Here is a 27,426-nt window from a genome sequence, read left to right on the forward strand (position 1 = left end):
GGATTGCAAAGTATCGATTGGTTGTTGACTGGGTAAGGAAACGGGAAGCTCAAATGTAGGTTTCGTGCGTGATAAGCCCGAAACTGAGGTGTCTCGAAGACAGAAATACCTGTATATTTCTTACAAAGTAGGCAAGATAACTTCTCGGGACAGACTCTAGTCATATATTACTATTCACCTTTGGTGGTTGGTCGTTAATAGGACAAAATGGGTTGCTGGTTTTCCAAAAAATCTAAAAGAAAATCACCCGAAAAAGAACCTACGACGACGGTAGAAGAGAACACGACCAGCAACAACATTGCCCTCAGCAGCAATGCAACTGAGGATCCACCTAAACAATACAGCTGGGACAAACGTGAAAAGGTTTGAAGGAGATGCATGCATGGCCAGGGAGACTAACTAGCGACATGGTTGTAACTGTAGTTAACATGTCAAAGACTTTTCAAGTCAGGGATTTTCTCAAGTGCTTGTGAACCAATTATCTGGGTTTATATACATTATTGTTGCTAACAGACTGCCTTGAAAACAGATTGTAGCAAACAAGGTTAGGGTGATACACGGGTATATTTTGTCTACCTAGCTAGCCTGGTAGCTCGATAGATAGAGCTCATTATCGGCTTAAAGTCAGTCCAAGACACGTAACAATTTTGTTTGGCAGCTAGTTGGTCATGTACCTGAATACACCGGATTTGCATATAAACAGTTACAACCGATATTCGCGCTTACAAACCTCAATAGCTGTGAAACTACTTGAGCTACAAACTCCAAATAAGTGTCATGATATTGGAAATATTGTGCACAACAACGCATAGGTCTTATTTTCAAGATTTGGACATTCATTTTCTTTCCAAAGCTGATAAACATGGAAATGTGAGCAGCATTTTGTATTCCTAGTTGAATTATTTAGGGAGCGTAAACAAAGTACAAACTTTTTTTTACATTCGAATTTCAGAAGCTCCTTGGTCATGTGACCTATTGACTTCAAACAAGGTTCAGAATGTCCACTCAGTGGCCCTACACGTTGCACACCCTTTAGTTTGTCCATTTTCATCTCACACGATTTTACATTCATTTTGTAATCTTGAGAATTTTAATAGCTCCTTGGTCATGTGACCTACTGACCTCCAACTACTCCACGGACTGGCGGAGAAGGGCGCCGCGAGGAGTCCAGCGCGATAACGTGACCGATCCTGGAGAAGCTGGCGGGAGCCCCGGGGAGAGTTCTCTTTTCTTTGTGAAGGGCGCCCTGGAATGGGTTTGCCCCGAGAGAGGGGCCCAAGCCCTGGAATGGGTTCGCCACGAGAGAGGGGCCCAAGCCCTGGAATGGGTTCGCCCCGAGGGGCCCAAGCCCTGGAAAGCTTTGCAGTTTCGGCGGCGTCCGGTGAGCTCTCGCTGGCCCTTGAAAATCCTGGGGAGAGGGTGTAAATCTCACTCCGGGCTGTACCCATATCCGCAGCAGGTCTCCAAGGTGAACAGCCTCTGGCAAGTTATAACAATGTAGATAAGGGAAGTTGGCAAGTCAAATCCTGTAACTTCGGGATAAGGATTGGCACTAAGGGCTGGTTCGGTCGGGCTGGGGTGCGAAGTGGGGCTCGAGCCGCGGCTGGGGAAGCAGTCGCTCCGTCGTCCTCTTGCCACCGTTGGAAGTTCAATGCCACTTTATATAATGTTTACATACCCTACCCTATTACTATATACTGTACTCTATACCATCTACTGCATCTTTATGTAATAAATGTATCACTAGCCACTTTATATAATGTTTACATACCCTACTCATCTCATATGTATATACTGTACTCTATACCATCTACTGCATCTTGCCATCTTTATGTAATGTATCACTAGCCACTTTATATAATGTTTACATACCCTACATTACTCATCTCATATGTATATACTGTACTCTATACCATCTACTGCATCTTTATGTAATAAATGTATCACTAGCCACTTTATATAATGTTTACATACCCTACTCATCTCATATGTATATACTGTACTCTATACCATCTACTGCATCTTGCCATCTTTATGTAATGTATCACTAGCCACTTTATATAATGTTTACATACCCTACATTACTCATCTCATATGTATATACTGTACTCTATACCATCTACTGCATCTTGCCATCTTTATGTAATGTATCACTAGCCACTTTATATAATGTTTACATACCCTACATTTCTCATCTCATATGTATATACTGTACTCTATACCATCTACTGCATCTTTATGTAATAAATGTATCACTAGCCACTTTATATAATGTTTACATACCCTACTCATCTCATATGTATATACTGTACTCTATACCATCTACTGCATCTTGCCTATGCCGTTCGGCCATCACTCATTCAGATATCTTTATGTACATATTCTTATTCATTCCTTTACACTTGTGTGTATTTTTATATTTATTTGACCTTTATTTAACCAGGCAAGTCAGTTAAGAACAAATTCTTATTTTCAATGATGGCCTAGGAACAGTGGGTTAACTGCCTGTTCAGGGGCAGAACGACAGATTTGTACCTTGTCAGCTCTGGGATTTGAACTTGCAACCTTTCGGTTACTAGTCCAATGCTCTAACCACTAGACGACCCTATAAGGTAGTTGTTGTGAAATTGTTAGGTTAGATTACTTGTTAGATATTACTGCATGGTCGGAACAAGAAGCACAAGCATTTCGCTACACTCGCATTAACATCTGCTAACCAGGTGTATGTGACCAATAAAAATGGCTTTGATTTGATTCTTGTCCTGTCCCCCTGCAGGTTGACCCGAAGGACTTCATGCTAACGGGGCTGAAGGATGCCACGGTGGGCCGTCTGCCAGGCAAGCTGAACGGACAGCAGTTTGTCATCCAGGACTGTGACAACTGTAAGATCTTCGTGTTGGACCACTCCGCCACCATCACCATCGACGACTGCACTAACTGCTGTATCGTTATGGGGCCAGTGAAGGGCAGTGTGTTCTTCAGGGACTGTAAGGACATCAAGTGTGTGGTGGCCTGCCAGCAGTTCAGGACCAGGGACTGTAAGAAGATGGAGGTGTTCCTGTGTTGCGCCACTCAGCCCATCATCGAGGCGTCCACAGGGATGAAGTTCGGCTGCTTCCAGTACTACTACCCCGAGCTGGCCTTCCACTTCAAGGACGCAGGCCTCAGCATCTTCAACAACAACTGGAGCAACGTCCACGACTTCACGCCTGTCTCAGGGGAGACCAACTGGAGCCTGCTGCCTGAGGACACTGTGGTGTTGGACCATGTTCCAGCCCCTGACCCGGAGTCAGAGTTTAAATCAGTCCGGATCTCAGCTGAGGCATCCCGCAGCATTGTGCCTATGACCAAAGGAGGCAGGCGCAAGGAGAGTGACGAGTCCTGTCTGTTTGTGTTCTTCTCTGGGGAGTACACCACTGCTAACGCCCGGAAACTCATTGATGAGGTGAGGAGGAGGTAGAGTCCTGTCTGTTTGTGTTCTTCTCTGGGGACTACACCACTGCTAACGCCCGGAAACTCATTGATGAGGTGAGGAGGAGGAGGAGGGGAGGAAGTCAGTACAGGGTCGTTCCACCTCCAAAAAGCACCAGAATCCCGTTGATTTTCTGGAATCATTTCTGTTAGAAATAAGATCACTGTTCCTGCAATATTATTTAGGTGAAATATAATTTGATCTCTGAGAAATTAAGATAATTGATTGCACCCAAATTAGCCATTTTTTTATTGATAAGATTCATATAATATTTAATAAATTTAGTACCTAACATCTGATCTGGACCAACATGTTTTCCCAACAATGAGTTAGACACGGGGTTAGACACAGGGTCAGACACGGGGTTAGACAGGGGGTCAGACACGGGGTTAGACATGGGGTCAGACACGGGGTTAGACACGGGGTTAGACAGGGGGTCGGACAGGGGGTCAGACACGGGGTTAGACAGGGGGTTAGACACGGGGTCAGACAGGGGGTTAGACACAGGGTCAGACACGGGGTTAGACAGGGGGTTAGACACAGGGTCAGACACGGGGTTAGACGGGGGTCGGACAGGGGGTCAGACACGGGGTTTGACATGGGGTCAGACACGGGGTCAGACACAGGGTCAGACACGGGGTCAGACAGGGGGTCAGACAGGGGGTTAGACACAGGGTCAGACACAGGGTTAGACAGAGGGTTAGACACAGGGTCAGACACAGGGTTAGACAGGGGGTCGGACAGGGGGTTAGACAGGGGGTCGGACAGGGGGTTAGACACGGGGTCAGACACCGTTTTAGACCGGGTCAGACACTGGGTTAGACATTAGGAATCCTAATGTGTGGCCCTTCAGTTATATGAACCATCTGTTTGAGGGGGTTCTTATAATAATGTCTGCTCCTTCCTCAACAAAGTAGTTTGAATATTCTTTAGTGATTCCAAACATACAGGTGATACAGCACATACATTACAGGATACAGCACATACATTACAGGATACAGTACATACATTACAGGATACAGCACATACATTACAGGATACAGCACATATATTACAGGATACAGCACATATATTACAGGCTACAGTACATATATTACAGGATACAGTACATACATTACAGGATACAGCACATACATTACAGGCTACAGCACATATATTACAGGATACAGTACATACATTACAGGATACAGTACATACATTACAGGCTACAGTACATCTATTACAGGCTACAGTACATACATTACAGGATACAGTACATCTATTACAGGATACAGCACATACATTACAGGATACAGTACATACATTACAGGATACAGTACATCTATTACAGGATACAGCACATACATTACAGGATACAGTACATACATTACAGGATACAGCACATACATTACAGGATACAGCACATACATTACAGGATACAGCACATACATTACAGGATACAGTACATACATTACAGGATACAGTACATACATTACAGGATACAGTACATACATTACAGGATACAGTACATATATTACAGGGTACAGCACATACATTACAGGACATACATACAAATTCTTATTTTCAATGACAGCCTAGGAACAGTGGGTTAACTGCCTGTTCAGGGGCAGAACGACAGATTTGTACCTTGTCAGCTCGGGGGTTTGAACTTGCAACCTTTCGGTTACTAGTCCACCGCTCTAACCACTAGGCTACCCTGCCACATTTCAGGCTACAGCACATACATTACAGGATACAGCACATACATTAGACCACCCCCCCCACGCCTTGACACATGGACCCCCCCCCACGCCCGACACATGGACCCCCCCCCCCACGCCCGACACATGGACCCCCCCCACGCCCGACACATGGACCCCCCACGCCCCGACACATGGACCCCCCACGCCCCGACACATGGACCCCCCCCACGCCCGACACATGGACCCACCCCACGCCCCGACACATGTACCCCCACGCACCGACACATGGACCCCCCCAACACATGGACCCAACACATGGACCCCCCCCTCCATGCCCCAACACATGGACCCCCCCCTCCATGCCCCAACACATGGACCCCCCCCCAACACATGGACCCAACACATGGACCCCCCCCTCCACGCCCCAACACATGGACCCCCCCTCCACGCCCCAACACATGGACCCCCCCCCCCCCCCTCCACGCCCCAACACATGGACCCCCCCACGCCTTGACACATGGACGACTCCCCACACCCCGACACATGGACCCCCCCACGCCCCGACACACGGACCCAGCCCCATGTGTCGGGGCGTGGGGGGGGGGTCCATGTGTCAGGCGTGGGCGGGGGTTGTCCATGTGTCAAGGCGTGGGGGGGGGGGGGTCCAGGTGTCGGGGGTGGGTCCGTGTGTCGGGGCGTGGGGGGGGGGTCCATGTGTCGGGACCCCCCCACGCCCGACACATGGACCCCCCCACGCCCTGACACGTGGACCCCCCCCCCCCACGCCCCGACACGTGGACCCACGCCCCGACACGTGGACCCCCCCCACGCCCCGACACACGGACCCCCCCCACGCCCCGACACATGGACCCCCCCACGCCCGACACATGGACCCCCCCCCACGCCCGACACATGGACCCCCCATGCCCCGACACATGGACCCCCCCACGCCCTGACACACGGACCCCCCCACGCCCGACACACGGACCCCCCCCCCACGCCCCGACACATGGACCCCCCCACGCCCGACACATGGACCCCCCCCACGCCCGACACATGGACCACGCCCGACACATGGACCCCCCCACGCCCGACACATGGACCCCCCCAAGCCCTTCTTACATCAGCTGATATCTCAAAGTGCTGTACAGAAACCCAGCCTAAAACCCCAAACAGCAAGCAATGCAGGTGAAGAAGCACGGTGGCTTGGAAAAACTCCCTAGAAAGGCCAAAATCTAGGAAGAAACCTAGAGAGGAATCAGGCTATGAGGGGTGGCCAGTCCTCTTCTGGCTGTGCCGGATGGAGATTATAACAGAACATGGCCAAGATGTTCAAATGTTCATAAATGACCAGCATGGTCAAATAATAATAATCACAGTGGTTGTCGAGGGTGCAACAGGTCAGCACCTCAGGAGTAGATGTCAGTTGGCTTTTCATAGCCGATCATTCAGAGTATCTCTACTGCTCCTGCTGTCTCTAGAGAGTTGAAAACAGCAGGTCTGGGACAGGTAGCACGTCCGGTGAACAGATCAGGGTTCCATAGCCGCAGGCAGAACAGTTGAAACTGGAGCAGCAGCACGGCCAGGTGGACTGGGGACAGCAAGGAGTCATCAGCCCAGGTAGTCCTGAGGCATGGTCCTAGGGCTCAGGGAGGGAGGGAGGGGGGGGGGGGGGGGGAGAGGGAGAGAGAGAGAGAGGAAGAAAAAATAATAATACTTAAATTTACACAGCCCCCCGACGCATAAATACTGGAGGCTGAGAAAGGAGTGGTCAGGAGACACTGTGTCCCCATCCGATGACACCCCCAGACAGGGCCAAACAGGAAGGATATAACCCCACCCACTTTGCCAAAGCACAACCCCCACACCACTAGAGGGATATCTTCAACGACAAACTTACCATCCTGAGCCGAGGCCGAGTATAGCCGACAAAGATCTCCTTCACGGCACAACCCAAGGGGGGGCGCAACCCGGACAGGAAGATCACGTCAGTGACTCAACCCACTCAAGTGATGCACCCCTCCTAGGGACGGCATGGAAGAGCAGTGACTCAGTAAGCCAGTGACTCAGCCCCCGTAATAGGGTTAGAGGCAGAGAATCCAAGTGGAGAGAGAGGAACAGGCCAGGCAGAGACAGCAAGGGTGGTTCGTTGCTCCAGTGCCTTTCCGTTCACCTTCACGCTCCTAGGCCAGACTACACTCAATCATAGGACCTACTGAAGAGATGAGTCTTCAATAAAGACTTAAAGTTTGAGACCGAGTCTGCGTCTCTCACATGGGTAGGCAGACCATTCCATAAAAATGGAGCTCTATAGTAGAAAGCCCTGCCTCCAGCTCTTAGCTTAGAAATTCTAGGGACAGTAAGGAGGCCTGCGTCTTGTGACCGTAGCGTATGTGTAGTTATGTACGGCAGGACCAAATCGGAAAGATAGGTAGGAGCAAGCCCATGTAATGCTTGGTAGGTAGCAGTAAAACCTAGGTAGGTTAGCAGTAAAACCTTGAAATCAGCCCTTGCCTTAACAGGAAGCCAGTGTAGAGAGGCTAGCACTGGAGTAATATGATCAAATTTTGGGGTTCTAGTCAAGATTCTAGCAGCCGTGTTTAGCACTAACTGAAGTTTTATTTTGTGCTTTATCCAGGTAGCCGAAAAGTAGAGCATTGCAGTAGTCTAACCTAGAAGTGGCAAAAGCATGGATAAATCTTTCTGCATCATTTTTGGACAGAACGTTTCAGATTTTTGCAATGTTACGTAGATGGAAAAGAGCTGTCCTTGAAACAGTCTTGATATGTTCTTCAAAAGAGAGATCAGGGTCCAGAGTAACGCCGAGGTCCTTCACAGTTTTATTTGAGACGACTGTACAACCATCAACATTAATTGTCAGATTCAACAGAAGATCTCTTTGTTTCTTGGGACCGAGAACAAGCATCTCTGTTTTGTCCGAGTTTAAAAGTACAAAGTTTGCAGCCATCCATTTCCTTATGTCCGAAACACAGGCTTCCAGCGAGGGCAATTTTGGGGCTTCACCATTTCCGTTTCATCGAAATGTACCGCTGTGTGTCATCCGCATAGCAGTGAAAGTTAACATTATGTTTCCGTATGACATCACCAAGAGGTAAAATATATAGTGAAACAATAGTGGTCCTAAAATGGAACCTTGAGGCACACCGAAATTTACAGTTGATTTGTCAGCGGACAAACTGATATCTTTCCGACAGATAAGATCTAAACAAGGCCAGAACTTGTCCGTGTAGACCAATTTGGGTTTCCAATCTCTCCAAAAGAATGTGGTGATCGATGGTATCAAAAGCTGCACTAAGGTCTAGGAGCACGAGGACAGATGCATATGCAGTTTCAGTGCTATGATGGGTTCTAAAACCAGACTGAAGCGTTTTGTATACATTGTTTGTCATCAGGAAGGCAGTGAGTTGCTGTGCAAAAGCTTTTACATTTTTTTTGAGAGGAATGAGAGATTCAGTATAGGCCGATTCGTTTTTGATATTTTCCTGGGTCAATGTTTGGCTTTTTCAAGAGAGGCTTTATTACTGCCACTTTTAGTGAGTTTGGTGGATAGAGAGACATGTATTATGTTCAACATAGGAGAGGGCCAAGCACAGGAGCTCTTTCAGTAGTTTAGTTGGAATAGGGTCCAGTATGCAGCTTGAAGGTTTCGAGGCCATGATTATTTTAATCAATGTGTCAAGAGATTTAGTACTAAAAAACCTGTCTCCCTTGATCCTAGGTCCTGGCAGAGTTGTGCAGACTCAGGACAACTGAGCTTTCATGTTACCTGATGAAATTGCTGTATAATATGATCTTGTTGCCTTCTAATGCACATTCAGATGTCATAAATCAGCACTGCAGAGCTCTCCTTGTCCTCTGCCGTGCCCTGATTGTAATACTGTTGATGATATCTGGAAATGTGAATGTACTGTTGCTAGCTCCAATTCTGATTTGAGCTCTGATATCTGCTTCACTGATTTCTGCTCTCGTAAAAGCCTGGGTTTTCTGCACGTTAACACTTGAAGCTTATTACCTAAAATGGACCAATTGAAAATGTGGGTTCTCAGATGTTGGTCATTACAGAGACGTGGTTAAGGAAGAGAGTTTTGAATACTGATGTTAACCTTTCTGGTTATAACCTTTTTCGGCAAGACAGATCTTCCAAAGGTGGTGGAGTGGCAATCTTTACCAAGGATCACCTTCAGTGCTCAGTTGTCTCCACTAAGTCTATCCCCAAACAATTTGATTTGCTGATTTTAAGCATTAAACTTTCAAATAGCTCTTTGTTGACTGTTTCTGGGTGTTTCCTCCATCAGCACCGGCCTGTAACCTACGCTCAAAAGTGTTGGAAAATCTTGTCAATAATCAACTGACTGGCTTTCTTGATGTCTATAGTATTCTCTCTGGTATGCAATCTGGTTTCCGCTTAGGTTATGGATGTGTCACTGCAACCTTGAAGGTCGTCAGTGATGTCACCCTTGCCCTTGATTCTAAGCAATGTTGTGCTGCTATTTTTATTGACTTGGCCAAAGCTTTTGATACGGTAGACCATTCCATTCTTGTGGGCCGGCTAAGGAGTATTGGTGTCTCTGATGGGTCTTTGGCCTGGTTTGCTAACTACCTCTCTCAAAGAGTGCAGTGTATAAAATCCGAACATCTGCTGTTTCAGCCACTGCCTGTCACCAAGGGTGTACCCCAAGGCTTGATCCTAGGCCCCACGCTCTTCTCAATTTACATCAACAACATAGCTCAGGCAGTAAGAAGCTCTCTCATCCATTTATGTGCAGATGATACAGTCTTAAACTCAGCTGGCCCTTCCCCGGATTTTGTGTTAAATGTTCTACAACAAAGCTTTCTTAGTGTCCAACAAGCTTTCTCTATCCTTAACCTTGTTCTGAACACCTCCAAAACAAAGGTCTTGTGGTTTGGTAAGAAGAATGCCCCTCTCCCCACAGGTGTGATTACTACCTCTGAGGGTTTAGAGCTTGAGGTAGTCACCTCATACAAGTACTTGGGAGTATGGCTAGATGGTACACTGTCCTTCTCTCAGCACATATCAAACCTGCAGGCTAAAGTTAAATCTAGACTTGGTTTCCTCTATCATAATCACTCCTCTTTCACCCCAGCTGCCAAACTAACCCTGATTCAGATGACCATCCTATCCATGCTAGATTACAGAGACGTAATTTATAGATCGGCAGTTAAGGGTACTCTCGAGCGGCTAGATGTTCTTTACCATTCGGCCATTAGATTTGCCACCAATGCTGTAAACTGATCATCTCGTCGCAAGACCCACTGGTTGATGCTTATTTATAAAACCGTCTTAGGCCTCACTCCCCCTTATCTGAGATATCTACTGCAGCCCTCATCCTACACATACAACACCTGTTCTGCCAGTCACATTCTGTTAAAGGTCCCCAAAGCGCACACATCCCTGAGTCGCTTGTCTTTCAGTTCGCTGCAGCTAGTGACTGGAACAAGCTGCAACAAACACATCCCTGGGTCGCTTGTCTTTCAGTTCGCTGCAGCTAGTGACTGGAACGAGCTGCAACAAACACTCAAACTGGACAGTTCTCAATCTCTTCATTCAAAGACTCAATCATGGACACTCTTACTGACAGTTGTGACTGCTTTGTGTGATGTATTGTTATCTCTACCTTCTTGCCCTTTGTGCTGTTGTCTGTGCCCAATAATGTTTGTACCCTGTTTTTTGCTGCTACCATGTTGTGTTGCTACCATGTTGTGTTGCTACCATGTTGTGCTGCTACCATGTTGTGTTGCTGCCTTGCTATGTTGTTGTCTTAGGTCTCTCTTTATGTAGTGTTGTGTTCTCTCTTGTTGTGATGTGTGTTTTGTCCTATATTTTTATTTAATTTATTATTATTTTTAATCTCAGCCCCCGTCCCCGCAGGAGGCCTTTTGCCTTTTGGTAGGCCGTCATTGTAAATAAGAATTTGTTCTTAACTGATTTGCCTAGTTAAATAAAGGTTAAATCCTGAAGAAGTCTGTTTTTATATGTTTAAAACGTTTATTTTCCACGGTACAGCCTAGGTTAATGTTAGCACAGTGTATTGTTAGCAAAGGCAAGTACATAGTCGAGCTAGTTAAGAGAGAGAGTTATCATCGTCATGGACGGCAGAAAAGGAGTTGAGATGGACGTCGGAGCGGGAAAACAACGTGATTTGAAAAGTGAGTAAAGGAAAGAACATTTAAAAAATATATTTGTATAAATAAATAAGGCCAACTATGGAATAAAAAACGTTAAATGAGCGAACTTGAAGATGAAACGTCAGTGAGTGAAGCGAATGAAGATCACATGAACGAGGAAAATATTGCTTTGGTTGAGGACTGTGTTGATGATGGCTGCTGATGACTTGTTGGAAACATTTACTACGCAGCCTGGTACAGCCAGACAGCCCAGGTAGAAGACGTATGGGGATACTGTGGGAATACTGAAAGGACACTTTTCAACAAAACCACTAGTTATTGCTGAAAGGTTCCACCGAAGAAATCAGGAAAGAAGGAGAATCGGTGACAATGTTTGCTGCTGCTGTTCTAAATGACGTCATTAGAGACAGACTAGGTTGTGGGCTACGGAGTGAAGCTACACAAAGAGACTGTTGATTTTTAAAGTAATCTGACCTTGACCACGGCCATTGAAGTTAGTGTGTCCATGAAACTAGCTGCTAAAGAGACTCAGCAGTTGAGTTCTTTCGGAAAAGTGCACAGAGTTGCAACTGAACATCAGAAACAGGGAAATCAAGGGACATGCTTCCACTGTGGCAAGGCCGGACATCAGGCAGCTGGTAGTCTACATGCTGGTGCAAAGACATGGATTGCTAAGCCTCCAGAAACAAAAAGATCTCTGAGAATACCCCAATGACTGTTCTGTTGAGCAAGAGAACACTGAGGAAGTTGAGCAAGAGAACAGATGAGGAAGTCACACTGGATTAACATGGAAATCTGCATGCCATTAAAGCCACAACACTAAACAATACATAAATTGCACTATAACGGTGACCAACGGTGCCTACAAACTGTTAGGGCCTACATAAAGCTGTCCCATTATTTTACCACTGCTACACCTGGCTGTCAGCGGAGCCTTGTCTGGCAGCGAAACAGTTAATTCAACCTCCTTTAATGCCTTTTAATAAACATACCTGACGTGGCTGACTTGCTTAAACAATTGTGGTTTCTACTGACAATTGAGATGTACAAACTATGGCATAAGGGAACGATGAGCGTAAAAGGGGCAATCTGTAATTTAGATTAAGACATTAATGAGCGAGCTAGGACGGACTTAGTCAATATAACTATTTGTTCAGCACTTTTGAAATGAACAACGACAGAATTCAGAACATGGTCCGCTTTCTACAGTATTCTCCCTGTACACCAAGTCAGAACAGTAGGATAAATAAAGAGGGCATATACACTACAGTTCAAAAGTTTGGCGTCACTTAGAAATGTCCTTGTTTTTGAAAGAAAAGCACATTTTTGTCCATTAAAATAACATTAAATTGATCAGAAATACAGTGTAGACATTGTTCATGTTGTAGATGACTTAGTAATGGAATATCTACATAAGCGTACAGAGGCCCATTATCAGCAACCATCACTCTGTCTCTACTACCAGCTACTTCTATACTACCACTCTACTACCAGCTACCTCTATACTACCACTCTACTACCCCTCTACTACCAGCTACCTCTATACTACCACTCTACGACCAGCTACCTCTATACTACCACTCTACGACCAGCTACTTCTATACTACCACTCTACTACCAGCTACCTCTATACTACCACTCTACTACCAGCTACATCTATACTACCACTCTACTACCAGCTACCTCTATACTACCACTCTATGACCAGCTACCTCTATACTACCACTCTACTACCAGCTACCTCTATACTACCACTCTACAACCAGCTACCTCTATACTACCACTCTACTACCAGCTACATCTATACTACCACTCTACTACCAGCTACCTCCATACTACCACTCTACTACCCCTCTACTACCAGCTACCTCTATACTACCACTCTACGACCAGCTACCTCTATACTACCACTCTACGACCAGCTACTTCTATACTACCACTCTACTACCAGCTACCTCTATACTACCACTCTACTACCAGCTACATCTATACTACCACTCTACTACCAGCTACCTCTATACTACCACTCTATGACCAGCTACCTCTATACTACCACTCTACTACCAGCTACCTCTATACTACCACTCTACAACCAGCTACCTCTATACTACCACTCTACTACCAGCTACATCTATACTACCACTCTACTACCAGCTACCTCTATACTACCACTCTACGACAGCTACCTCTATACTACCACTCTACGACCAGCTACCGCTATACTACCACTCTACGACCAGCTACCTCTATACTACCACTCTACTACCAGCTACCTCTATACTACCACTCTACTACCACTCTACTACCAGCTACCTCTATACTACCACTCTACTACCAGCTACCACTCTACTACCACTCTACTACCAGCTACCTCTATACTACCACTCTACTACCAGCTACATCTATACTACCAGCTACCTGCAAATTAATTACTTAAAAATCATACAATGTGATTTTCTGGATTTTTGTTTTAGATTCCGTCTCTCACAGTTGAAGTGTACCTATGATAAAAAATTACAGACCTCTACATGCTTTATAAGTAGGAAAACCTGCAGAATCGGCAGTGTATCAAATACTTGTTCTCCCCACTGTATATGGGTAAACATGAACGCGCTAAACAATTAAAAAGGGGAATTAAATAATATGTGTTCGTGATGAGCGCTACTGCGTCAGCTTCATCACAATCTGATTTACATAAGTTCACACCCCTTTGCTATGACACTCCATAAGAAGGTCCGTTGCAGCCAATCCCTTTTGATCATCCTTGAGATGTCACTACAACTTCATTGGAGTCCACCTGAGGCCATTTCAATTGTTTGGACATGATTTAGAAAGAAACACACCTGTGTAAATCATGTCCCACAGTTGACAGAGCACGTCAGAGTAGAGACTATATCATGAAGTCCAAGGAACTGTCGTTATTTCTCCCAGATTGGCTCTATATACCCTCAGTAGCCAGTTTATTAGGTACACCACCACGTTCACAAAATGGTTCCCTCCTACAGACAGTGAGTCACGTGTCTTGCTATATAAAACAGGCAGACAGGCGTCAAGACATTCAGTTACTTCTCTATTGAATGTTAGAATGGACAAAACCAGTGACCTAAGAGACTTTGAGCTTGGGTTGATCGTCGGTGCCAGGCGTGCCAGTTCCAGTATCTCAGAAACGGCCTCCTGGGGGTTTTCACGCACGACAGTGTCTAGGGTTTACTGAGGAATGGTGAGACAAACAAATCCCTCCAGTCAGCGGCAGTCCTGTGGGTGAAAACAGCTCGTTGATGAGAGAGGTCAAAGGAGAATGGCAAGAAATGTGCAAGCTAATAGGCAGGCCACAGACAGACAAATAACGGTGCAGTAAAACAGTGGTGTGCAGACCACCACAGACTGAGGCTGGCACTAAAACCTGCTCTCGATTAGCTGTATTCTGCCATAAGCAAACAGGAAAAGGCTCACCCAGAGGCGGCGCTCCTAGTGGCCGGGGACTTTGATGCAGGGAAACGTAAATCATTTTTACCTAATTTCTATCAGCATGTTAAATGTGCAACCAGAGGGGAAAATGAGACCACCTTTACTCCACACACAGAGAAGCATACAAAGCTCTTCCTCGCCCTCCATTTGGTAAATCTGAATTTAACTCTATCCTACCGATTCCTGCTTACAAGCAAAAATTAAAGCTGGAAGCACCAGTGACTCAGTCTATAAAAAAGTGGTCAGATGAAGAAGATGCTAAACGACAGGACTGTTTTGCTAGCACAGACTGGAGTATGTTCTGCGATTCTTCCGATGGCATTGAGGAGTACACATCAGTCACTGGCAACGAGGACGTCGTCCCCACAGTGACTGTACGTACATACCCCAACCAGAAGCCATGGATTACACACAAAATCCACACTGATCTAAAGGGTAGAGCTGAGGCTTTAAAGGAGCGGGACTCTAACCCGGAAGCTTATCAGAAATCCCGCTATACCCCCCGACGAACCATCAAACAGGCAAAGCATCAATACAGGACTAAGTTCGAGTCGTACTACCCCGGTTCTGACACTTGTTGGATGTGGCAGGGCTTGCAAACTATTACAGACTACAAAGATAAGCACAGCTGAGAGCTACCCTGTGACACGAGCCTACCAGACGAGCTAAACTACCTCTATGCTCGCTTAGAGGCAACACTGAAACATGCATTATAGCACCAACTGTTCCGGGTTGACTGTGTGATCACGCTCGCCGTAGTCGATGTGAGTAAGACCTTTAAACAGGTCAACATTCACAAGGCCGCAGGGCCAGACGGATTACCAGGACGTATACTCCGAGCATGCCCTGACCAACTGGCAAGTGTCTTCACTGACATTTTCAACCTTTCCCTGTCGGAGTCTGTAATACCAACATGTTTCAAGCAGACCACCATAGACCCTGTGCCCAAGAGCACTATGGTAACTTGCCTAAATGACTAACGATCCATAGCACTCACTTCTGTAGCCATGAAATGCTCTGAAAGGCTGTTCATGGCTCACATCAACGCCATTATCCCAGAAACCCTAGACCCACTCCAATTTGCATACTTCCCCAACAGATCCACAGATGTTGCAATCTCTATTGCACCCCACACTGCCCTTTCCCACCTGGACAAAAGGAACACCTACGTGAGAATGCTATTCATTGACTACAGCTCAGCGTTCAACACCATAGTGCCGTCAAAGCTCATCACTAAGCTAAGGATCCTGGGAATAAACACCTCCCTCTGCAACTGGATCCTGGACTTCCTGACCGGTCGCCCCCAGGTTTAAGGGTAGGTAACACCACAACCGCCATGCTGATCCTCAACACAGGGGCCCCTCAGGGGTGCGTGCTCAGTCCCCTCCTGTACTTCCTGTTCACTCATGACTGCACGGCCAGGCATGACTCCAACACCATCATTAAGTTTGCCGATGACATAACAGTGGTAGGCCTGATCACCGACAACGATAAGACAGCCTATAGGGAGGAGGTCAGAGACCTGACCGTGTGGTGCAAGGACAACAATCGATCCCTCAACGTGATCAAGACAAAGGAGATGATTGTGGACTACAGGAAAAGGAGGAGCACTCCCCCATTCTCATCGACTGGGCTGTAGTGGAGCAGGTTGAGAGCTTCAAGTTCCTTGGCGTCCACATCACCAACAAACTAAAATGGTCCAAGCACACCAAGACAGTTGTGAAGAGGGCACGACAAAATCTATTCCCCCCTCAGGAGATTGAAAAGATTTGGCATGGGTCCTCAGATCCTCAAAAGGTTTTACAGCTGCACCATCGAGAGCATCCAGACGGGTTGCATCGCTGCCTGGTATGGCAACTGCTCGGCCTCCGATCACAAGGCACTGCAGAGGGTAGTGCGTACGGCCCAGTACATCACCATGGCCAAGCTTACTGCCATCTAGGACCTCTACACCAGGCGGTGTCAGAGGAAGGCCCTAAAAATTGTCAGACTCCATTCACCCTAGTGTCTCTGTTCTCTCTGCTACCGCACGGCAAGCGGTACCGGAGCGCCAAGTTTAGGTCCAAGATGCTTCTTAACAGCTTCTACCCCAGGAGCCATAAGACTCCTGAACAGCTAATCAAATGGCTACCCAGACTATTTGCATTGCCCCCCCTCCCCCACGCTGCTGCTACTCTTTGTTATTATCTATGCATAGCCACTTTAATAACTCTACCTACTTGTACATATTACCTCAATTACCTTGGTGCCCCCACACATCGACTCTGTACCGATACCCCCTGTATATAGCCTCCACATTGACTCTGTACTGGTACCCCCTGTATATAGCCTCCACATTGACTCTGTACTGGTACCCCCTGTATATAGCCTCCACATTGACTCTGTACCGTAATACCCTGTATATAGCCTCCACATTGACTCTGTACTGGTACCCCCTGTATATAGCCTCCACATTGACTCTGTACCGTAATACCCTGTATATAGCCTCCACATTGACTCTGTACCGTAATACCCTGTATATTGCCCTGCTATTGTTATTTACTGCTGCTCTTGATTAATTATTTGTTATTCTTATCTCTTACTTTTTTGGGGGATGAAACGACAAGGAAGTTGGTTGCTGGCTGCAGCCCCACACCTCTTTCTTTCCTGCTCTCCTTTATGTATCGACTCTAGGGGGTTACATTTCCAAATTCATGTGTTTATGAAACAAATGTTGGTACATTGAAATGAGTGGCCCACCGCTGCATCGAACCGAGTGGCCCTCTGCTGCATCGAACCGAGTGGCCCACCACCTTATCGAACCGAGTGGCCCACCACCTTATCGAACCGATTGGCCCTCCGCTGCATCGAACCGAGTGGCCCACCACCTTATCGAACCGAGTGGCCCACCACCTTATCGAACCGAGTGGCCCACCACCTTATCGAACCGAGTGGCCCACCACCTTATCGAACCGAGTGGCCCACCACCTTATCGAACCGAGTGGCCCACCACCTTATCGAACCGAGTGGCCCTCCGCTGCATCGAACCGAGTGGCCCACCACCTTATCGAACCGAGTGGCCCACCACTGCATCGAACCGAGTGGCCCTCCACCTTATCGAACCGAGTGGCCCACCACCTTATCGAACCGAGTGGCCCACCACCTTATCGAACCGAGTGGCCCACCACCTTATCGAACCGAGTGGCCCACCACCTTATCGAACCGAGTGGCCCACCACCTTATCGAACCGAGTGGCCCTCCACCTTATCGAACCGAGTGGCCCGCCACCTTATCGAACCGAGTGGCCCACCACCTTATCGAACCGAGTGGCCCACCGCTGCATCGAACCGAGTGGCCCACCACCTTATCAAACCGAGTGGCCCACCACCTTATCGAACCGAGTGGCCCACCACCTTATCAAACCGAGTGGCCCACCACCTTATCGAACCGAGTGGCCCACCACCTTATCGAACCGAGTGGCCCACCACCTTATCGAACCGAGTGGCCCACCACCTTATCGAACCGAGTGGCCCACCACCTTATCGAACCGAGTGGCCCACCACCTTATCGAACCGAGTGGCCCTCCGCTGCATCGAACCGAGTGGCCCTCCAACTTATCGAACCGAGTGGCCCACCACCTTATCGAACCGAGTGGCCCTCCACCTTATCGAACCGAGTGGCCCTCCACCTTATCGAACCGAGTGGCCCACCGCTGCATCGAACCGAGTGGCCCGCCACCATATCGAACCGAGTGGCCCGCCACCTTATCGAACCGAGTGGCCCTCCACCTTATCGAACCGAGTGGCCCTCCACCTTATCGAACCGAGTGGCCCACCACCTTATCGAACCGAGTGGCCCACCGCTGCATCGAACCGAGTGGCCCGCCACCTTATCGAACCGAGTGGCCCTCCACCTTATCGAACCGAGTGGCCCTCCACCTTATCGAACCGAGTGGCCCACCGCTGCATCGAACCGAGTGGCCCGCCACCATATCGAACCGAGTGGCCCGCCACCTTATCGAACCGAGTGGCCCTCCACCTTATCGAACCGAGTGGCCCTCCACCTTATCGAACCGAGTGGCCCACCGCTGCATCGAACCGAGTGGCCCGCCACCATATCGAACCGAGTGGCCCGCCACCTTATCGAACCGAGTGGCCCTCCACCTTATCGAACCGAGTGGCCCTCCACCTTATCGAACCGAGTGGCCCACCACCTTATCGAACCGAGTGGCCCACCGCTGCATCGAACCGAGTGGCCCGCCACCTTATCGAACCGAGTGGCCCGCCACCTTATCGAACCGAGTGGCCCTCCACCTTATCGAACCGAGTGGCCCACCGCTGCATCGAACCGAGTGGCCCGCCACCTTATCGAACCGAGTGGCCCGCCACCTTATCGAACCGAGTGGCCCTCCACCTTATCGAACCGAGTGGCCCACCACCTTATCGAACCGATTGGCCCTCCGCTGCATCGAACCGAGTGGCCCACCACCTTATCGAACCGAGTGGCCCACCACCTTATCGAACCGAGTGGCCCACCACCTTATCGAACCGAGTGGCCCACCACCTTATCGAACCGAGTGGCCCACCACCTTATCGAACCGAGTGGCCCTCCGCTGCATCGAACCGAGTGGCCCACCACCTTATCGAACCGAGTGGCCCACCACTGCATCGAACCGAGTGGCCCTCCACCTTATCGAACCGAGTGGCCCACCACCTTATCGAACCGAGTGGCCCACCACCTTATCGAACCGAGTGGCCCACCACCTTATCGAACCGAGTGGCCCACCACCTTATCGAACCGAGTGGCCCACCACCTTATCGAACCGAGTGGCCCTCCACCTTATCGAACCGAGTGGCCCGCCACCTTATCGAACCGAGTGGCCCACCACCTTATCGAACCGAGTGGCCCACCGCTGCATCGAACCGAGTGGCCCACCACCTTATCAAACCGAGTGGCCCACCACCTTATCGAACCGAGTGGCCCACCACCTTATCAAACCGAGTGGCCCACCACCTTATCGAACCGAGTGGCCCACCACCTTATCGAACCGAGTGGCCCACCACCTTATCGAACATAGTGGCCCACCACCTTATCGAACCGAGTGGCCCACCACCTTATCGAACCGAGTGGCCCACCACCTTATCGAACCGAGTGGCCCTCCGCTGCATCGAACCGAGTGGCCCTCCACCTTATCGAACCGAGTGGCCCACCACCTTATCGAACCGAGTGGCCCTCCACCTTATCGAACCGAGTGGCCCTCCACCTTATCGAACCGAGTGGCCCTCCACCTTATCGAACCGAGTGGCCCACCGCTGCATCGAACCGAGTGGCCCGCCACCATATCGAACCGAGTGGCCCGCCACCTTATCGAACCGAGTGGCCCTCCACCTTATCGAACCGAGTGGCCCTCCACCTTATCGAACCGAGTGGCCCACCACCTTATCGAACCGAGTGGCCCACCGCTGCATCGAACCGAGTGGCCCGCCACCTTATCGAACCGAGTGGCCCGCCACCTTATCGAACCGAGTGGCCCTCCACCTTATCGAACCGAGTGGCCCACCGCTGCATCGAACCGAGTGGCCCGCCACCTTATCGAACCGAGTGGCCCGCCACCTTATCGAACCGAGTGGCCCTCCACCTTATCGAACCGAGTGGCCCTCCACCTTATCGAACCGAGTGGCCCACCACCTTATCGAACCGAGTGGCCCTCCGCTGCATCGAACCGAGTGGCCCACCACCTTATCGAACCGAGTGGCCCACCACCTTATCGAACCGAGTGGCCCACCACCTTATCGAACCGAGTGGCCCACCACCTTATCGAACCGAGTGGCCCACCACCTTATCGAACCGAGTGGCCCTACACCTTATCGAACCGAGTGGCCCTCCGCTGCATCGAACCGAGTGGCCCACCACCTTATCGAACCGAGTGGCCCACCGCTGCATCGAACCGAGTGGCCCTCCACCTTATCGAACCGAGTGGCCCACCACCTTATCGAACCGAGTGGCCCTCCGCTGCATCGAAACGAGTGGCCCGCCACCTTATCGAACCGAGTGGCCCACCACCTTATCGAACCGAGTGGCCCTCCACCTTATCGAACCGAGTGGCCCACCACCTTATCGAACCGAGTGGCCCTCCGCTGCATCGAACCGAGTGGCCCACCACCTTATCGAACCGAGTGGCCTTCCACCTTATCGAACCGAGTGGCCTTCCACCTTATCGAACCGAGTGGCCCGCCACCTTATCGAACCGAGTGGCCCTCCGCTGCATCGAACCGAGTGGCCTTCCACCTTATCGAACCGAGTGGCCTTCCACCTTATCGAACCGAGTGGCCTTCCACCTTATCGAACCGAGTGGCCCGCCACCTTATCGAACCGAGTGGCCCACCACCTTATCGAACCGAGTGGCCCGCCACCTTATCGAACCGAGTGGCCCGCCACCTTATCGAACCAAGTGGCCCTCCATGATGATGGCTTCTATCAATGGATTTGTCTGCATCAGACACACTTTTAAATGAATTATCATAGGCTTAATGACTGGAAGTCTATGGGAACAGCTAGCATGTCATTGCTCTAACATTAGTAAAACAATAAACACTGTGTTGTGCTGTGCTATGATGTTCAAACTTGTGAAACATAGAAGTTCAGATTTGGTCCGGTCGAACCAGATTTGGTCTTGCTTGGGGATGGAGCTCATTAGAATAATAGCCAAATATGCAAAGGAGGATATTATATATTTGTACCTTTTTTGTGTACCTATTTAGGATACATCACCATGAAGACAATGACATTTAGAATTATGCCTTTCTGTACAGATTATGGACCCAGCATTTAATTACCTTAATTCTGTTACAAGGTGTAAATACACTTCACTTTCTGTCGTTGAATAACCAAAACATGTTTTTTTATCAAGGTGTCATTCCATAGCTGACAGGTTTGAGAAAACATGGACATAAAAAAGAAAATGTTACTGTCATTCTGCTACCAGACTTTGCATCAGCACAGCTCTTCCAGGAAATGTGTTTTTGGGAAATCTTCAGTGTAAAATAGTCCTTGTGCATAGAGTTGTATGGTTTGGTTAACGTTGAAATCAATGGTTTTTGTTTGGCACGCTTTAAAGTGAACAATCTGAGTCTAATTCTGTTACTGTGCCCACGTGTCAAATAAGGACAAGGAGTGGTTGATTGTGTTATGTGGATTTTATTTCATTTGAACCTTTATTTAACTATGCAAGTCAGTTAAGAACATTCTTATTTTCAATGACGGTCTACCGGGGAACAGTGGGTTAACTGTCTTGTTCAGGGGAACAGTGGGTTAACTGTCTTGTTCAGGGGAACAGTGGGTTAACTGTCTTGTTCAGGGGAACAGTGGGTTAACTGTCTTGTTCAGGGGAACAGTGGGTTAACTGTCTTGTTCAGGAGCAGAACGACAGATTTTTACCTTGTCACTTCAGGAAGTCGGCTAAACTGAAATTCCAAATTGAGTTCCTTCCTGGACTGACAGAATATAGTCAACCCTAGTGTGCAGTCAACAATAACACCAACTTCCTGTACAGATGTAGGTTAGTTAATGATGGAAAGGGTTTAACGGTGTCATTGCTTCTTGTTTGTATTAACTCCAGGCCTCTGGGAAAGGGTTTAATGGTGTCATTGCTTCCTGTCTGTATTAACTCCAGGCCTCTGGGAAAGGGTTTGTGCTGATCCAGACTAAGGAAGTGTCCATGCGCCCAGAGGATGTCAGCAGAGTGTTCCAGAACAATGCAGAGGGACTCCTGGAGTGGATCACCAACGGTAAGCAACACGAAGACTGTGTCCCAAATGGCACCCTATTCCCTATATGGACCAGTGCCCAAAAGTAGTGCTCTATATTGGGAATAGGGTGCCATTTGGGATGCATACAATCTTGTCAAAAGTAGGGTACTATATAGGGAATAGGGATAACATGTGAAATGCTTGATAATGTATGTGATAGAGAGGTATATTTTCTGTGATTTAAATGTTTACTGGGTTTCATCAAGCTGCCCACTCAAGAAAAAGCTTCAAACTGTCACCAGTGCCTTCAACCTGATTCAGGTTATCAGTCAACCTACCAAGTTAGTTACAAACAGCACAGGAATAAAATCATCAATATGTATTGATCACATCTTTACTGACGCTGCAGAAATGTGCTTGAAAGCAGCATCCAGATCCATAGGATGTAGTGATCGCAATATAGTAGCCATATCTAGAAAAACCACAGTTCCAAAGGCTGGGCCTAATATAGTGTATCAGAGGTCATACAATAAGTTTTGTAGTGATTCTTATGTTGTTTATGTAAAGAATATTTGCTGGTCTGTGGTGTGTAATGAGGAGCAACCAGACGCTGCTGGTCTGTGGTGTGTAATGAGGAGCAACCAGACGCTGCTGGTCTGTGGTGTGTAATGAGGAGCAACCAGACGCTGCTGGTCTGTGGTGTGTAATGAGGAGCAACCAGACGCTGCTGGTCTGTGGTGTGTTATGAGGAGCAACCAGGCGCTGCTGGTCTGTGGTGTGTTATGAGGAGCAACCAGACACTGTTGGTCTGTGGTGTGTTATGAGGAGCAACCAGGCGCTGCTGGTCTGTGGTGTGTTATGAGGAGCAACCAGACGCTGCTGGTCTGTGGTGTGTAATGAGGAGCAACCAGACGCTGCTGGTCTGTGGTGTGTAATGAGGAGCAACCAGACGCTGTTGGTCTGTGGTGTGTTATGAGGAGCAACCAGACGCTGCTGGTCTGTGGTGTGTAATGAGGAGCAACCAGACGCTGTTGGTCTGTGGTGTGTTATGAGGAGCAACCAGGCGCTGCTGGTCTGTGGTGTGTAATGAGGAACAAATAGACGCGGCACTTGACACATTTATGAAATTGCTTATTCCAGTTACTAATAAACATGCACCCATTAAGAAACGACCAAAAACTGTTAAATCCCAGTTGTAACGGGGTTCTTCCTGGGAAGGAGAGGCGGACCAAAATGCAGCGTGGTTATAATTCATGGTTTTTTAATAAAGAAACTATACATGAATAAACTACAAAAACAAGAAACGTGAAAACCCGAAACTGTCCCGTGTGGTACAAATACTGACACAGGAGACAACCACCCACAAAACCCAACACCAAACAGGCTACCTAAATATGGTTCCCAATCAGAGACAATGACTAACACCTGCCTCTGATTGAGAACCATATCAGGCCAAACACAGAATCAAACAAACTAGACACACAACATAGAATGCCCACTCAGATCACACCCTGACCAAACAAAACATAGAAACATACAAAGCAAACTATGGTCAGGGTGAGACACCAGTGGATTGATGAGGGATTGAAAAATGGTCTGGTTGAGAGGGATGAGGCAAAAGGAATGGCAAATAAGTCTGGCTGCACAACCGATTGGCAAACGTACCTTAAACTGAGAATGAATGTCAGTGAACTGAATGAAAAGAAGAAGACACTACACTATGAAACAAAGATAAATTACAAAGAATGATTGTAAAAATCTGTGGAGCACCTTCAATTAAATTTAGGGAAAAAAGGCAAACTCAGATTCATTACAAAACCGACTGATATTGCCAACTATTTTAATTATTTTTTCATTGGCAAGATTAGCAAACGTAGGCATGACATGCCAGCAACAAATGCTGACATTACACATCCAAGTATGTCTGACCAAATTATGAAAGTAATTTCGCTACCCAAGAATAGTAAAGCCCCTTTTACTGGCTCAAATAGACGACCAATCAGCCTGTTACCAACCCTTAGTATACTTCTGGAAAAAATGGTGTTTGACCAGATACAATACTATTTCACAGTAAACAAATTGACAACAGATTTTCAACATGCTTACAGAGAAGGATATTCAACAAGCACAGCACTTACACTAATGACTGATGTTTGGCTGAGAGAAATTGATGATAAAAAGATTGGGGCGACTGTTTTGTTAGACTTCAGTGTGGCTATTGACATTATTGATCAGTCTGCTGCTGGAAAACGTATGTGTTATGTCTTTACACCCCCTGCTATATTGTGGTTAAAGAGTTACCTGTCTAACAGAACACAGAGGGTGTTCTTTAGTGGAAGCCTCTCCAACATAGGGCGGCAGGTATCCTAGTGGTTAGAGCGTTGGACTTGTAACCAAAAAATTGTAAGATCGAATAAAAATCTGTCATTCTGCCCCTGAACAAGGCAGTTAACCCAGTGTTCCTAGGCCGTCATTGAAAATAAGAATTTGTTCTTAACTGACTTGCCTAGTTAAATAAAGGTAAAATTAAATTAAAATAAAAACATAATCCAGGTAGAATCAGGAATTCCCCAGGGCAGCTGTCTAGGCCCCTTACTTTTTTCAATCTTTAATAAACCCTAAGAAGAGTAGCTGCTGCCTTGGCAGGAACTAATGGGGATCCATAATAAACCCCAGGAAGAGTAGCTACTGCCTTGCAGGAATTAATGGGGATCCATAATAAACCCCAGGAAGAGTAGCTGCTGCCTTGGCAGGAACTAATGGGGATCCATAATAAACCCCAGGAAGAGTAGCTGCTGCCTTGGCAGGAACTAATGGGGATCCATAATAAACCCCAGGAAGAGTAGCTGCTGCCTTGGCAGGAACTAATGGGGATCCATAATAAACCCCAGGAAGAGTAGCTGCTGCCTTGGCAGGAACTAATGGGGATCCATAATAAACCCCAGGAAGAGTAGCTGCTGCCTTGGCAGGAACTAATGGGGATCCATAATAAACCCCAGGAAGAGTAGCTGCTGCCTTGACAGGAACTAATGGGGATCCATAATAAACCCCAGGACGAGTAGCTACTGCCTTGCAGGAATTAATGGGGATCCATAATAAACCCCAGGAAGAGTAGCTGCTGCCTTGACAGGAACTAATGGGGATCCATAATAAACCCAAGGAAGAGTAGCTGCTGCCTTGACAGGAACTAATGGGGATCCATAATAAACCCCAGGAAGAGTAGCTGCTGCCTTGACAGGAACTAATGGGGATCCATAATAAACCCCAGGACGAGTAGCTACTGCCTTGCAGGAATTAATGGGGATCCATAATAAACCCCAGGAAGAGTAGCTGCTGCCTTGACAGGAACTAATGGGGATCCATAATAAACCCAAGGAAGAGTAGCTGCTGCCTTGACAGGAACTAATGGGGATCCATAATAAACCCCAGGAAGAGTAGCTGCTGCCTTGGCAGGAACTAATGGGGATCCATAATAAACCCCAGGGAGAGTAGCTGCTGCCTTGACAGGAACTAATGGGGATCCATAATAAACCCCAGGACGAGTAGCTACTGCCTTGCAGGAATTAATGGGGATCCATAATAAACCCAAGGAAGAGTAGCTGCTGCCTTGACAGGAACTAATGGGGATCCATAATAAACCCAAGGAAGAGTAGCTGCTGCCTTGACAGGAACTAATGGGGATCCATAATAAACCCCAGGAAGAGTAGCTGCTGCCTTGGCAGGAACTAATGGGGATCCATAATAAATACAAATAGGGTGCCATTTGGGACTTTTATCATCTGGGTTAATAATTCAATAATAAGGAAGGTGTGACATCATCTGGGTTAAATCAAATCAAATGTATTTATAAAGCCCTTCTTACATCAGCTGATATCTCAAAGTGCTGTACAGAAACCCATCCTAAAACCCCAAACAGCAAGCAATGCAGGTGTAGAAGCATAGTGGCTAGGAAAAACTCCCTAGAAAGTACAGAATAATAAGGAAGGAAGGTGTGACATCGTCTGGGTTAATAATTCAATAATTAGGAAGGTGTGACATTAGTTTGCTGTTTCTGGTTCTCTGTGAGGTATGATGACCTTTGAACCAAGAGAAAGGGTGGATAAGATCCTCATAGCTGAATGAAATAATTGTGTTAATGAGTTGGTTTAGTGCTTATGATGATTAGGCATGCATTTCTGAACTGCATCTCTTGTTGCCACAGGCCCAGTGACAGCTCTGGAGTTGAATGGGGACGGGGTAGTGGAGGCCTGCAAGAGCATGGCCAGTGACATGTTCAGTGGAACCAAGGTAACAGCATTCCTGACATCTCGGTACAAAAATATCTCAAGATTGAATCAATTGTACTGAAAGTGTTAGTCAGAACTGTACTAGCTAATAACATAGTACCTGTATGTGAAGTAACTCTGTCCTATTCCCTGCAGGTGTTTGTTTCAGACAACAGAAATACTTCCTCTCGAGATGTGGACAACTTCTTCAATTTTGCTGACATGCAGATGGGCTTGTGATTGAGTCACTGTATGACAATCAAAACTACACCACTGATACACTTTTGTATGTTGACATTTTTTATTGGTAGTATTAACACTGGATATACCGGTAGGTAGGAGAGAGGACAGGTTGATCAACATAGTGAATGTAGGTAGCAGAGAGGACAGGTTGATCAACATAGTGAATGTAGGTAGCAGAGAGGACAGGTTGATCAACATAGTGAATGTAGGTAGCAGAGAGGACAGGTTGATCAACATAGTGAATGTAGGTAGGAGAGAGGACAGGTTGATCAACATAGTGAATGTAGGTAGCAGAGAGGACAGGTTGATCAACATAGTGAATGTAGGTAGCAGAGAGGACAGGTTGATCAACATAGTGAATGTAAGTAGCAGAGAGGTCAGGTTAATAAACATAGTGACAA

The 27,426-nt window shown here is 47.6% G+C and overlaps 1 protein-coding gene across 2 annotated transcripts; it reads left to right on the forward strand.

The window, feature by feature from the left end:
• On the forward strand, positions 1-27,426 carry LOC110524920 (RP2 activator of ARL3 GTPase). 2 transcript variants are annotated; one of them, XM_090236538.1, is made up of 5 exons: positions 1-363; positions 2,777-3,445; positions 22,442-22,556; positions 26,719-26,804; positions 26,939-27,426. In XM_090236538.1, the coding sequence occupies exons 1-5, from the start codon at positions 208-210 to the stop codon at positions 27,020-27,022; spliced, it is 1,110 nt and encodes a 369-aa protein (XP_090092664.1). In that variant the 5' UTR covers positions 1-207; the 3' UTR covers positions 27,023-27,426. The 2 variants fall into 2 exon arrangements, 1 of the variants encoding a protein (XP_090092664.1); XR_016496403.1 differs by lacking the exon at positions 26,939-27,426 and having other exon boundaries at positions 2,777-3,528; positions 26,719-26,742.

The sequence above is a fragment of the Oncorhynchus mykiss genome, chromosome 5 (genome assembly GCF_057628025.1).
Source record: "Oncorhynchus mykiss isolate SJ-2025 chromosome 5, ASM5762802v1, whole genome shotgun sequence".
Lineage (NCBI taxonomy): Eukaryota > Metazoa > Chordata > Actinopteri > Salmoniformes > Salmonidae > Oncorhynchus > Oncorhynchus mykiss.

Bases quoted from the DNA above. Each gene is read 5' to 3' on its own strand.
- LOC110524920 (XM_090236538.1), top strand. From the start codon at position 208: ATGGGTTGCTGGTTTTCCAAAAAATCTAAAAGAAAATCACCCGAAAAA. The intron at 3,446-22,441 runs GTGAGGAGGAGG...TATTAACTCCAG, and splicing joins CCCGGAAACTCATTGATGAG to GCCTCTGGGAAAGGGTTTGT. The intron at 26,805-26,938 runs GTAACAGCATTC...TATTCCCTGCAG, and splicing joins ACATGTTCAGTGGAACCAAG to GTGTTTGTTTCAGACAACAG.